The 12,839-nt window shown below is 55.0% G+C and overlaps 1 protein-coding gene across 1 annotated transcript in view; it reads left to right on the top strand.

Annotated features, from left to right (window-relative positions):
* Window positions 1–12,839, top strand: part of SUGP1 (SURP and G-patch domain containing 1) — a 45,024-nt gene that overhangs the window by 11,440 nt on the left and 20,745 nt on the right. The window contains exons 3-7 of the mRNA XM_010386710.2: window positions 65–168; window positions 3,581–3,808; window positions 5,806–5,929; window positions 6,205–6,305; window positions 7,289–7,412. Coding sequence (XP_010385012.1) covers window positions 65–168; window positions 3,581–3,808; window positions 5,806–5,929; window positions 6,205–6,305; window positions 7,289–7,412 — 681 coding nt within the window. The remainder of the gene's footprint in view (window positions 1–64; window positions 169–3,580; window positions 3,809–5,805; window positions 5,930–6,204; window positions 6,306–7,288; window positions 7,413–12,839) is intronic.

The following is a 12,839-nucleotide window of genomic DNA, read 5'->3' as shown; positions in this document are numbered from 1 at the left end:
TCCTCTGGTGCCCTCACTACTTCTCTAGCCAGCTCACCCTCTCTGTCCTCTGTCTTGGTTCTAGAATCACAAATGCACACAACTCTTCCTGCGTTTCCAACAAGTTTGCCAACGATGGTAGCTTCTTGCAGCAGTTTCTGAAGTTGCAGAAGGCACAGACCAGCACAGGTGAGTGTAGGCCTCCCCTTTCCTGGTGCTGTCCTTGCATCTCCCCCTGGGGTTGCTGGGCACATGGGAAGTGACGGGTCCCACCTCAGACTCCTTCTGCTCACCCCTAATCATAGATCGCCCTCATTCCACACATGCGTGCACCAAAGGCATAAATAAATAAATAATACATAAATTTTTCTTTTTTTTTTTTTTTGAGATGGAGTCTTGCTCTGTCGCTCAGGCTGGAGTGCGGTGGCGCCATCTCAGCTTATTGCAAGCTCCGCCTCCCGGTTTCACGCCATTCTCCTGCCTCAGCCTCTGAGTAGCTGGAACTAGGGGCGCCTGCCACCACGCCCAGCTAATTAATTAGTTTTAGTAGAGACAGGGTTTCACCGTGTTAGCCAGGATAGTCTCCATCTTCTGACCTCGTGATCCACCCACCTCGGCCTCCCAGAGTGCTGGGATTACAGGCGTGAGCCACCCTGCGCAGCCAATAATTTTTGTTTTTTTGAGACAGGGCCTCACTCTTGCTCAGGTTAGAACGCAGTAGTGCAATCATAGTGCACTGCAGCCTCAACCTCTGGGGCTCAAGCAAACCTTCCACCTCAGCCTCCCTGCAGCTGGGGCTACAGGGGCATGCCACCACACCTGGCTAATTTTTGTATTTTTTGTAGAGTTGGGATTTCGCCATGTTGCTCACGCTGGTCTTGGACTCATAAGCTCGAGCAATCCACCTGCCTCAGCCTCCCAAAGTGTTGAGATTACAGGCTGGAGCCACTGTACCCGGACCAAGTAATAAATACATAAATTAATACCGAAAAGGGTAGGCTGGGTGCAGTGGCTCACGTCTGTAATCCCAGCACTTTGCGAAGTGAGATGGGTGGATCACCTGAGGATAGGAGTTCGAGACCAGCCTGGCCAACCTGGTGAAACCTTGTCTCCACAAAAATTAGCCGGGCGTGGTGGCAGGCGCCTGTAATCCCAGCTACTCAGGAGGCTGAGGCAGGAGAATCGCTTGAACCCAGGAGTTGGAGGTTGCGGTGAGCCGAGATGGCGCCATTGCACTCCAGCCTGGTGGACAAGAGCGATACTTTGTCTCAAAAAAAAAAAAAAAATTACCAAGGTGGCAAATATGGACCCTGCCCTCAGTGTGCTTACCCTGTAGGAGCAGAGACAGGTAAGTCAGATTTCAGTCTGGGGCAGGTGGAGCTATGATGAAGTCCTCCCCACACTTGAGGGACCATTTTGGGAGTTGGAGGCATCCCCAGGCTGGGTCAGCTTGAACCCACTAGCAGGGGTGAGCAGGTCTTCTGCAGATAGGCTTTGCAGGGACACTGGGCTGACCTGAGACACCTGAGCTACATCAGAGAACAGGTTCTGGGGACTGCTACTGCTGAGGTTCCGGGTGGGCAGGCAGCTGGGGGCATCCAACAGTGACCACTGGGGCACTAGTGTTCGTTGGGTACCACCCCGTGTGCCAGGGAATGTGGACTTAGTGCCTGCCATGTCCCTTGCTCCGTACAAGCAGACGCCGCCTGTGCTCTCAATCCTCTGGAGGGACACCTCTTTCTACCTCTGTTTCCCTTTGGTAGACATCTGATAACACATGTCGTGTTTTCTTCTCTCAGAACTCATAGATGTCAGCTGGGTGCGGTGGCTCATGCCTGTAATCCTAGCACTTTGGGAGGCTGAAGGGGACAGGATCGCTTGAGCTTGGGAATTCAAGACCAGCCTGGGCAACATGGCTAAATCTCTCTACAAAAAAAAATACAATTAGCCAGGCATGGCGGTGCATGCTTTTAGCCCCAAGTACTTGGGAGGCTGAGATGGGTGGATAGCTTTTGGGCCTGGGAGGCGGAGGTGGCTCAAACCTGTAATCCCAGTCCTTTGGGTGGCCGAGACGAGCGGATCACGAGGTCAGGAGATCGAGACCATCCTGGCTAACACGGTGAAACCCCGTCTCTACTAAACAATACAAAAAACTAGCCTGGCGAGGTGGCGGGCGCCTGTAGTCACAGCTACTCTGGAGGCTGAGGCAGGAGAATGGCGTAAACCCGGGAGGCGGAGCTTGCAGTGAGCTGAGATCCAGCCACTGCACTCCAGCCTGGGCGACAGAGCAAGACTCTGTCTCAAAAAAAAAAAAAAAAAAAGATGAAGCCCCTGCCAGGCTTGGTGGCTCTTGCCTGTAATCCCTTTGGGAGGCTGAGGTGGGAGGATAGCTTGAATCCAAGAGTGTGAGACCAGCCTGGACCACCTAGCAAGAACCCATCTCTGCAAAAAAATAAAAATAAAATTAACCAGTCATGGTGGTGGGCACCTGTAGCCCCAGCTACTCTGGAGGCTGAGTCAGGAGGATTGCTTGAGCCCAGGAGTTCAGGAGGTCGAGGCTGCAGTGAACCATGATTGAACCACTGCACTTCAGCCTGGGTGACAGAGCGAGACCCTGTCACTAAAAAAAAGATGAGGCCCGCAAGTGCAGAGCCAGCCTCTATCTAATGATCCGGGGGCCCTAGTCCTGTTCTCAGGGTGGTGAGCTGGCCAATTTCATGATGCTGCTCCCCACCGGACTCAGGGCTCTTCCTGAAGCTGTCACACACCAGCCCTGCCCCATCCCCTGCTTTGCTGTGGGTGCTTCTGCACTGTGGGTCCTCTAGACAGCAAGGTGTGGGCTAGAATGGCTGATCTCCAGGTCTGCACCTGGACCCCTTGTCAGTGCCCCAGGGGATTCCCAGCCTTCCCCAGAGGTAGCAATGCCTGTGCAAAGAATGGGACCCCTGTCTATAGGTTGGTTGCCTACAGGTGTGCAGTGTGACAGGCCAGGTGGATAAATTGTCACCCACGGAGCTTCTGCCCATGTCTCTTGATTTTGGGATTTAGTGACCAGAGCCCATTGTTACTGGTGAGACAGCTGGTCCTCGACCTTTGTCAGGTTTCCTAGGGAACAGCTAAGAAATGTTAACCCAAGGCCAAATTCATCCTAGAATGAGGAAGGCTGGTTTGAGTCCCTTCCCCATCAGGTCTCAGGGTGAGAACACCCAGTAGTCCGGCCCCGGCCAGTCAGCCTGGCCACAGACCTCCAAGGGAATGGTTGTAAACTAGGATTCAGGGACTCGGGTCTTACCCGGCAGAACTGATGTTCTGTCCCCAGAACTGTCCCAGCCTGTGGGTGCAGCACAATTGAGATGCCTCCAGCCAGAGTGGCTCCCTGCAGAGCGCCAGGCTTCTTTTCTTCTGGCTGGGGAACTACAATGAGTCCTTTCGCTCTCTGCCTCACTGTCCCCATCTGTAAAATCAGGGTGGCCTCCTCTGAGCCCCTGAGTTCTGGAAGTCAAGGACCCAGCTTCCCCGGGGCCCACAGCACTTGGGTTAGGTCGGAAGCCGGGAGAGGTACCCTGCACCCTGAGTGCGCATATCCTTCCTTCTATACCAGATGCCCCGCCCAGTGCTCCCAGCGCCCCTCCCAGCACACCCACCCCCAGTGCTGGGAAGAGGTCCCTGCTCATCAGCAGGCGAACAGGCCTGGGGCTGACCAGCCTGCCAGGCCCCATGAAGAGCTACTCCCACGCCAAGCAGCTGCCCGTGGCACACCGCCCAAGTGTCTTCCAGTCCCCCGATGAGGACGAGGAGGAGGACTATGAGCAGTGGCTGGAGATCAAAGGTAAGTTGTGGGAGCTGCTGCTCCCCCACCACCAGTGCCTGTGCTCTAGCAGGTGGGATCTGTGGTGGGCAGGGCAAATGCTGCCAGGGGCGTGGATGCTTTGGGCTGAGTTGCAGCCACCAGGTCTCCGAGCTGAGCCTTGGGCCCTCTGGGGTGAGGAGAGCAAAGGAGGGTGAGGGGCAGGGCTGGGGTGTTGCTGGGCATCAGCACGTGGGCTTCATCTTGGGAGCAGTGGGATCCATCTTCCACTCACACAGCGGCTCACCCAGCCAGGGCAGGGGCGTATGCCCTTCTCGCATATGCTCCAAAAGGGCATCCTCACATCCCTTCTTGGAGGAGCTTCTAAGGCTCTTCAGCTGAGCCCTGGAGGCCCCGAAGCACTGCCCCAACCATGGGTTACCTGTCCCCCGAGTTTAGGCCAGAGGTATGAGCCGCAGGTTGGAGAGTGCTCTCTCCTATTCCTGGGAAAGGATGGTCACTGGTCATGGGTGAGCTTGTCCAGATCCCCCACCGTAGGAGGGCAAAGGGGGTGGCTGTGGTGACAGCATTGCTAGCAAGTCTAGCCCCGTCCACATTCAGAATGAGGCCCCGTGACACCTGAACTGCGTGGAGGGCTGGCTGGTGAGGTCACGTCACCCTGACAGCACAGACTGAAGCGACCGTGGAGTTGTGCCATGACAGCTTTGAGACCCCTTGCTTCTGGCTGTGTGTCCGAGCGGGTCAGAGGCCAGCCTGGCCCCCGGGCCATTAGTCAGAATGGAGCTGGTGTGTGTCCTTTCCTTAGAGAGGTTACCCGGCAGCTCCAAGGGTACCCTGTTGGGAACTGCTGCAGTACAAGGGGTATCGGGCGTTTTGAGGCCCTTGAATTGAAGCTGCTTATGGCCCCCTGTCTGCGTGGCCTCAGATACCCACCTGTTCCTGTAAACAGCGACCAGGTCAGGATAGTTGCTGGGCCCGTGGCAGGAGGGCGACCTAGGGTGAAAGATGGTCATGGAATGCCCTTGGGACCTCACAGCAGCCCTCGCTGGGCCACACACTCCCCACCTCTCCCCGATTCCCAGCAGTCCAAGCAACAAGGGGAATAAGATTAGCCGCAGGTTTGGCATGTTGCCCAGTTGCCAGGTACTTGCTGGCAGTGAGAAATTTATTCTGTGCATCTCCTACAAGGGCTGCAATCTGTGTAGTAGCTGACAAACTCAGCCTCGGAAACAGGCCAGGGAAAAAATGCAAAAGCAAGTTCCACATGGCTCAGTGGGGAGGCTAATCCATATATAAAAATATATCTTTATAGCTCTGTTCACTGAAAAGGCCCCGAGATAATGATTAAGCCCGTGGCATTGAGCATCCCTAGCGCCCAGATGCTGGTCTGGAGACACAGTTTCTCATGGAAACCGACTTCTTGGAGAAGTGGCTGGCTCTGGGTCTGGGCAGGAAGTGTATGAGATGATCTTTGATCTTGGAGCGCCCTGTCCCGGCAGATGGCAAGGAGGCCATCAGAGACTCCTGGGGCCATGTCCAGAGCCCTCAGGAGCCAGCTTGAAGAGGCTCCACCGGCTGCAGAGCTTCTATGACACTAATTGCCATGGATCGAAACCCACCCAGTGTGTTTAAATCAGAGCTCATAATGGTATTTTTAAAAAAAGAATGTGTCATCTTTGAAGGATGAAAGGGAACCGATGTGTTATGCTGAAAACTGGTAAAGAAAAGAATTAAGCATTTCCCCCCCAACAACCAGGATATATTTTCTGCTAGCTTCCAGCCTGGAGCTCACCACAGCCTCACACACTTCTCTCCCACCCACTGTGTCTCACCAAGACAGTGAGACCAACTCCCCCCTCATCATGGTGTTTTATGCCTGGACTCGGGACGCCCGACAGCCTCCTGCATCTCACACTCTTCTCCCCCCACCCCCTCTGTCGTTGTGGTCCATAGAGAGAGTGTGCCTATTGACTGTGGGGTGTGTGAGTTGAACCCCAGTACTGACAGCCTCCTTAAAGTTTCACCCCCAGAGGGAGCCGAGACTCGGAAAGTGATAGAGAAATTGGCCCGCTTTGTGGCAGAAGGAGGCCCCGAGTTAGAAAAAGTAGCTATGGAGGACTACAAGGATAACCCAGCATTTGCGTGAGTATCTCCGGGGAAGGGAAGGCCGTGCTGTTGAATGAATTTGCTGCACAGTCGCACGTGCGGGGCTGGTTGCTTGCTAGCGCGGGCCGGATGCTGTTCCGAGCGTTTTCTGATTCTCACTAGAAGTGATGAGTGGCTCCCATGTAGCACGGAGACTTGCTTTTGGGTCGCTGCTCGCCAGCCTGCCTTTTTTTGTGCAATAGAAGCTGCAGGGATACGCCTGTCACAGATACTCATTTTCCCCCCTCTTCTGCAAACTTCCTCCTCTCCAGATTTTTGCACGATAAGAATAGCAGGGAATTCCTCTACTACAGGAAGAAGGTGGCTGAGATAAGAAAGGAAGCACAGAAGTCGCAGGCAGCCTCTCAGAAAGGTAGGTGGACAGAGTGGGCGGGAGGTTCTGGGGAGGCCTGTGGACATACCGTGCCCCAGTGTGGAATCAGGGTTCCTGGAGGTGCTGGAGTGGCACTGTGTGGCACTGGTGGTTGAGGTCTGTATTCTCCCAGGCATCTGGGGTCACTCTGGGAATGGGTCTGACACCACCTTCCCCCTCAGTGCTCCAAGGACCTGGTGAAGCCTGAATGTCAAGCCACATGTGTGGGGTACATGGGTGCTCTTGGAGATCGAGGTCACTCCTGGGAGATCAGTTCAGGGCAGTACCCTGGGTAGAGGGGGCTTTTGCTTGTTGGTTCTTTGTTACGTTAACAAGTGTTAATGAGCCCCAGCTTCCTCCTGGGCACTGAGGACAGGGCAAGGCAAGTGTAGTGTACGGCTGAGGACTTGTGGGACAGACACTGTCAGGTGGTGCAATTCGGATGGGATGAATTTCAGGGGAAGGGGACATACTGGCTGGTCTTCGACTGCGATGACATAAAATCCCAGCCAAGTGTTAGTGGGTGGGGGGGATTGATGTTCAGCCCAAGCACAGGCTGCAGAGGTTTGTTCCTTGTGTTCCCTGTGGCCCTGTGCCCTGAGCCTCTCCCCAGGAGAGGAGGCCCAACAGCACCCCCCAGCCATATGACCTGGGGTGCTCCCATCTCCCCTCCTGCCCCACCCATACCTGCTGTCACATTTGGATCCTTTGTCCCGGCTCGTGTCCCAGGCCCTCTTGACCTCCCTTGTTGGACGGGGGGGGGGGGGGGGGGCGGGGGGGGGGGGGGGGGGGCAGGGGGCGGGGGCTGGAGGTGTGTTATGAACTCTGGCGTCTGGTCCCAGTGCAGTAATCTGATTCCCATTTGCCTGTTTCTCTTTGCATCATTCCTAAAACAAACCCCACTTGTTGCCCTTGGGGTTCTTAGCAGAAATTAGGCTGTTGGGTGTGGTGAGTTGAGCCCAGTACTGACAGCCTGCTTAAAGTTTCACCCCCAGAGGACGAAGAGGTCAAGAACCTTGCAGAAAAGTTGGCCAGGTTCATAGCAGATGGGGGTCCCGAGGTGGAAACCATTGCCCTCCAGAACAACCGTGAGAACCAGGCATTCAGGTAAGGGGGGCCCTGCCAGGGAGGTGACCGTCACCTTGGCCACAGCCCCCCTGCAGGGGAGGACACTGGATCAGCAGAGTCCAGCCACTTGCTGGGGTCCCACTGTGAGACGCTGGCAGGTCTAAGAGTCTCTGACCCCAGAGCCTGGCTCTGCCTCCCCATAGGCATGTCCCACACGCACACCAGCACCCCTGGGTGGTCTCTGAGGCAGGTACACGGGGCCTTTGGGGCCTTTGTGTCTTTTAGGTACCTCATGGAGAAAGTCTCTACCACTTGCCCAGTTGCCTTTGGGACACACAGCAGCCCTTGACCGGGGGCAGGTCAGGCTCTCAAGTGGAATTTCACAGTAGTGTTTAGTTTATGTTGTGTACGTTCTCAGGGTCTCCTCTTTATGACGAGGGAAGTGGCAGGGAATGGGGAACTTTAGAATCTATAGAGAGGGAACACCCAGCCTATATGTGAGTTCCACAGAAGGGTGGGTGCATGACAAGCAGCCTAGCCTCCCTGCCATCCCCCGCCATGCGGTCGCACCCTAGCCCCAGTGGCTGGGTCTGTGTTCACTGGCGCATCAATTCATTGGGTGGGTTTGGCACTTGCTCTGTGCCCGGGGAGGCGGGTGGGTGCCTGGGGGATGTGGGGGTGACGTGCCCATGAGATTACACAAGCCCCGACTCAGTCATTGAGGAGGTGTGACAGCACATGACAAAGTCCTGGAGCAGCAGCTCTCTGGGCTGGTTGATTCAGCAGACTTCATCGCAGATGGGGCAACTGTGCTTTTTGTGGTCACTCGAAGGTCGTGGAGGGTGGGCAGACATGGCCAGGCCAGGTCCAGGCAGACGAGGGCAGTGGGCCACCCTTAGGAGGTGGGACTGAGGGAACATGGAGGCTGGGAACAGGGAGGGTCAAGGCTCAGCTGACCCAGTGGATAGGGACAGGGAGAGGGGCTGCTGGGAATTCAGGTGTGCCCCAGTCTGGTACCTCTGTGTCCGGGAGCCTGTGTTGGGGTCGTGGATTGTTTGGTCCTGGAGTTCAGGAGAGGGATCTGCCTGGGACCGGAGCTCCCCCCAGGTGTCCTGAATCTGGGACTTGCCCTGGGGACCATTGAGTTGTTGGCCACACCTCAAGGTTAGGTCACTAGTCTCCTCCAAGTCATTGTGTCTTTCCTTCATTTGCCTGGTTAAGGCTATGTAAATAAGAAACCTAGTTTGCTGTCATTGTAGTTAGACACTGACTGTGAAACCTTTTCAAAGGAGAAGCAGGCAAGGATATGGAATTCTGTTCAAGGCCCAGAGCCTGGTGGCTCTGCCCGGTCAGAGGGGTCTAGGGTCCAGTCGCTGCAGCCTAGCCTCTCCCCAGATGTCAGAACTGAGAGATGCTATTGGTGCAGGTGGCCCCGGCCATCCTGTGTGTCCTTTCTGTTCCAGGGTATTGCTGACAGGCGCCCAGCTTGTCAGGTGTGGCTGTGGGGGAGGCCAGACTGGTTGAGGTCGCCTGGGGTGGGTACCCTGGGCAGCCAGAGGAGTTGAGGCTGAAGGGAACTTGTCCCCACACTCACTGCAGAACTATAGCCAGACCAGGAAAGAACTGGGCGGGTCAGGGGGGACGACCAGGTATTCAGGCCCCTGCAGGGCATGCAGGTTTGCGCCTATGTTTAATCTCCATGCAGGGTCAGATATGAGGCAGCCCCAAAGCACAGAAATGCTGGTTCGACCCACGTGGTTGGCAGACCTCCCCTCACCCCCAAATCTAACAGCCACCTCATGTGGCCACTCCTGGCCCTTCCCTGTCACGCCTGTGGGCCAGGCACACCCCAGCCACTTTGGGAAACAATTCTTTTTTTTTTTTTTTTTTTTTTTGAGGCGGAGTCTCGCTCTGTCGCCCGGACTGGAGTGCAGTGGCCAGATCTCAGCTCACTGCAAGCTCCGCCTCCCGGGTTTACGCCATTCTCCTGCCTCAGCCTCCCGAGTAGCTGGGACTACAGGCGCCCGCCACCTCGCCCGGCTAGTTTTTGTATTTTTAGTAGAGACGGGGTTTCACTGTGTTAGCCAGGATGGTCTCAATCTCCTGACCTCGTGATCCGCCCGTCTCGGCCTCCCAAAGTGCTGGGATTACAGGCTTGAGCCACCGCGCCCGGCGGGAAACAATTCTTAACCAACTGCATGGCTATAAAGAAGCTGGAGGCCTGGTGTGGTGGCTCACTCCTATAATCCCAGCACTTTGGGAGGCCGAGGCAGGTGGATCACCTGATGTCAGGAGTTCGAGAACAGCCTGGCCAACATGGCGAAACCCCATCTCTACTAAAAATATAAAAATTTATTGGGCATGGTGGCGTGCGCCTATAATCCCAGCTACTTGGGAGTCTGAGGCAGGAAAATCGCTTGAACCCAGGAGGCAGAGGCAGCCGAGATCGTGCCATTGCACTCCAGCCTGGGTGACGGAGCAAGACTCCATCTCAAAAAATAAAAAATGAGGCCGGGCGTGGTGGTTCACACATGTAATCCCAGCACTTTGGGAGGCCGAGGCAGGTGGATCACCTGAGGTCGAGAGTTCAAGACCAGCCTCACCAACGTGGAGAAACCCCATCTCTACTAAAAATACAAAATTAGCCAGGTGTGGTGGCACATGCCTGTAATCCCAGCTACTCAGGAGGCTGAGGCAGGAGAATGGCTTGAACCCGGGAGGTGGAGGTTGCGGTGAGCCGAGATCGCGCCACTGCACTCCAGCCTGGGCAACAAAAGCAAGACTCCGTCTTGAAAAACAGACAAGCAAATAAAAATGAAAAGCTGGAAACACCCATCCCTTGGACTAGTCATTCTCCCATTTCTGAGATACATCCTGGAAATCATGTCACTAGAGCATCAGTTATAGTAATGAAAAGTCAGTAGGCTGGGCGTGGTGGCTCACGCCTGTAATCCCAGCACTTTGGGAGGCTGAGGCAGGCAGATCACGAGGTCAGGAGATCAAGACCATCCTGGCTAACATATGGTGAAACCCCATCTCTACTAAAAAATACAAAAAAAAAAAAAAAAAAAAAGCCAGGTGTGGGTGGTGGGCGCCTGTAGTCCCAGCTAGTCGGGAGGTTGAGGCAGGAGAATGGTCTGAATCCGGGAGGCAGAGCTTGCAGTGAGCCGAGATCGCGCCACTGCACACCAGCCTGGGCAACAGCGAGACTCCATCTTAAAAAAAAAACGAAAAGAAAAGTCAGTGACACAGTGTCCAGCCTCTGTGGGCTAAATCAGCGCATCTCCCCAGTGGAGTACGCCGCCTTCAGAAGGCGCCCGTGTGAGCCGGCAGCCCAGCGTGAGGAAACTGAGGCAAGGCCAGTCAATGAACATGCTTCCACCGTTCTAACAGGAAAGGCTTATGTCATCAGCTTCAGGCAGAAATTTTTTTTAAAACTGGGATATGTAAAATAGGATCACAGCTCTGTTAAGGTAAATCTTTGTTGAAACTGACGGGAAACACCTTAACAGTGGTTATCACTGGGCTCAGGGTGGGATTAGTTCCACCAGAGGGGAGCCTTGGTGGTGCACCCAGCCCTGTTCTAGATGGGGTGGGGGGGGCTCCACTTTCTTCCTCTCATGGGGGTCCACCATTGGGTGCCATTGTAACCTCCTCCCCAAGACGGGCAGACCCTCCAGGGGACTGTGATGCATCCTTGGGCCATCCTGGAGGACATTCAGGGTGAAGCACCAGCTGAGGCCAGGAAGGTGCCCCCACACCCCCATGCCCGCTTAGCCTTGGCAAGTGAGCCTCCCCAGCTTGTCCTCAAATCTGTGTCTGAACTCACCCGGCTGTCAAGTGTCTTTTCCAAATCTGACCAACTGTTCCCTTCCCTCCTGAACAGTTGTGGCTTTTACCTCTTAATTTGTACAAATGTCCCTCACTGAGTCACACTTGTACCATGACCCAGGATTACAGAGAAGATGCTGCCGTCTCCTGTCCTTCTGTCTCACCCTCCTGAGGTACCGGATGTTAGCAGGGCCGTAGACACACAGGCTCACGTAGAAATTGTCTAAGGGGTCTCTTGCTGCTCGTTCACTATTTATTTATCTTATTTTTTTGAGATGGAGTCTCACTCTTGTCGTCCAGGCTGGAGTGCAGTGACCCAGTCTTGGCTCACTGCAACCTCCACCTCCCAGGTTCGAGCGATTCTCCTGCCTCAGCCTCCCGAGCAGTTGGGACTACAGGCGCGTGCCACCAGGCCCAGCTGATTTTTGTATTTTTAGTACAAATGGGGTTTCATCATGTTGGCCAGGCTGGTCACGAACTCCTGACCTCAGGTGATCTGCCCACCTCGGCCTCCCAAAGAGCTAGGATTACAGGCGTGAGCCACTGCGCCTGGTCTCTTACACAAAAGGACTTCACAGCATGCTTGACCCTTTAGTTCATATTAGTAGCATGCCTTGGTGCAGTGACCATCCCTCCAGATTCACAAGTGCAGGTCCAGCCCCATGTTGTTCAGCACCGTAACATGCGTTCAGGGCTGTACACGTGTTCGGTTCTCTCCCAGTGTTCTGCCATGTGGAACTTGGCCATGACTCTTCCTTTTAGCATAGACCTCAAAGACAGTCCTGTGGCTGGGCGTGGTGGCTCACGCCTGTAATCCTAGCACTTTGGGAGGCCGAGGCGGGTGAATCACGACGTCAGGAGATCGAAACCATCCTGGCTAACACGGTGAAACCTCGTCTCTACTAAAAATACAAAAAATTAGCCGGGCATGGTGGCGGGCGCCTGTAGTCCCAGCTACTCGGGAGGCTGAGGCAGGAGAATGGCGTGAACCCAGGAGGCAGAGCTTGCAGTGAGCCGAGATCACGCGACTGCACTCCAGCCTGGGCAACAGAGCGACACTGTCTTAAAAAAAAAGAAAAAAAAAGTCCTGTGGACTGGGGATGTGTACAGTCTGAGAGGCGCCAGTAGGTGCGGAAGCCAGCTGTGAACCAGCGCCACCTGCTCTGTTCCTCAGGCTGGGTAGGTACTGAGAAGACCTGTGCTCCTGGCCTTACTGGAAGCCACACTGCCCTGAGGCTGCCTGCCCCCATAGAAAGTGAAAATCAGCTACTTGTTATGTTCTGATATTCAGTGTCTCAAAGATGCATTTGAGAGGCCATTGGGATCAAGACAAGTCCCTCTGCCCTGTCTCATGTCTGGTGTCTCCCCACAGTCTGAGATTTCTTGGTGTGAATGTCTCGCCTTTCCCAGGCCCTGGGGAATGGTGTGAGGGTCCCTGCCCTTTCCCTTTGTAGCAGGGTAAACAATGACAGTGTGGTGGGTGCCTGATAAATACAGGATTGGAGTGACCCACAGTTCAAAGGAAGGACATCAGGCCACCAGAACCAGAAGCCACTGCCAGGAGGCTGTGGTGGAGACCGTGATCATGACATGACCCTGGCCAACGTGGGCACTCAAGGCCAGAACTGCTCCTGC

This window comes from Rhinopithecus roxellana, chromosome 8 (assembly GCF_007565055.1).
Source record: "Rhinopithecus roxellana isolate Shanxi Qingling chromosome 8, ASM756505v1, whole genome shotgun sequence".
NCBI classification, from domain to species: Eukaryota; Metazoa; Chordata; class Mammalia; order Primates; family Cercopithecidae; genus Rhinopithecus; species Rhinopithecus roxellana.
This window is presented reverse-complemented; position numbering and strand designations above follow the sequence as displayed.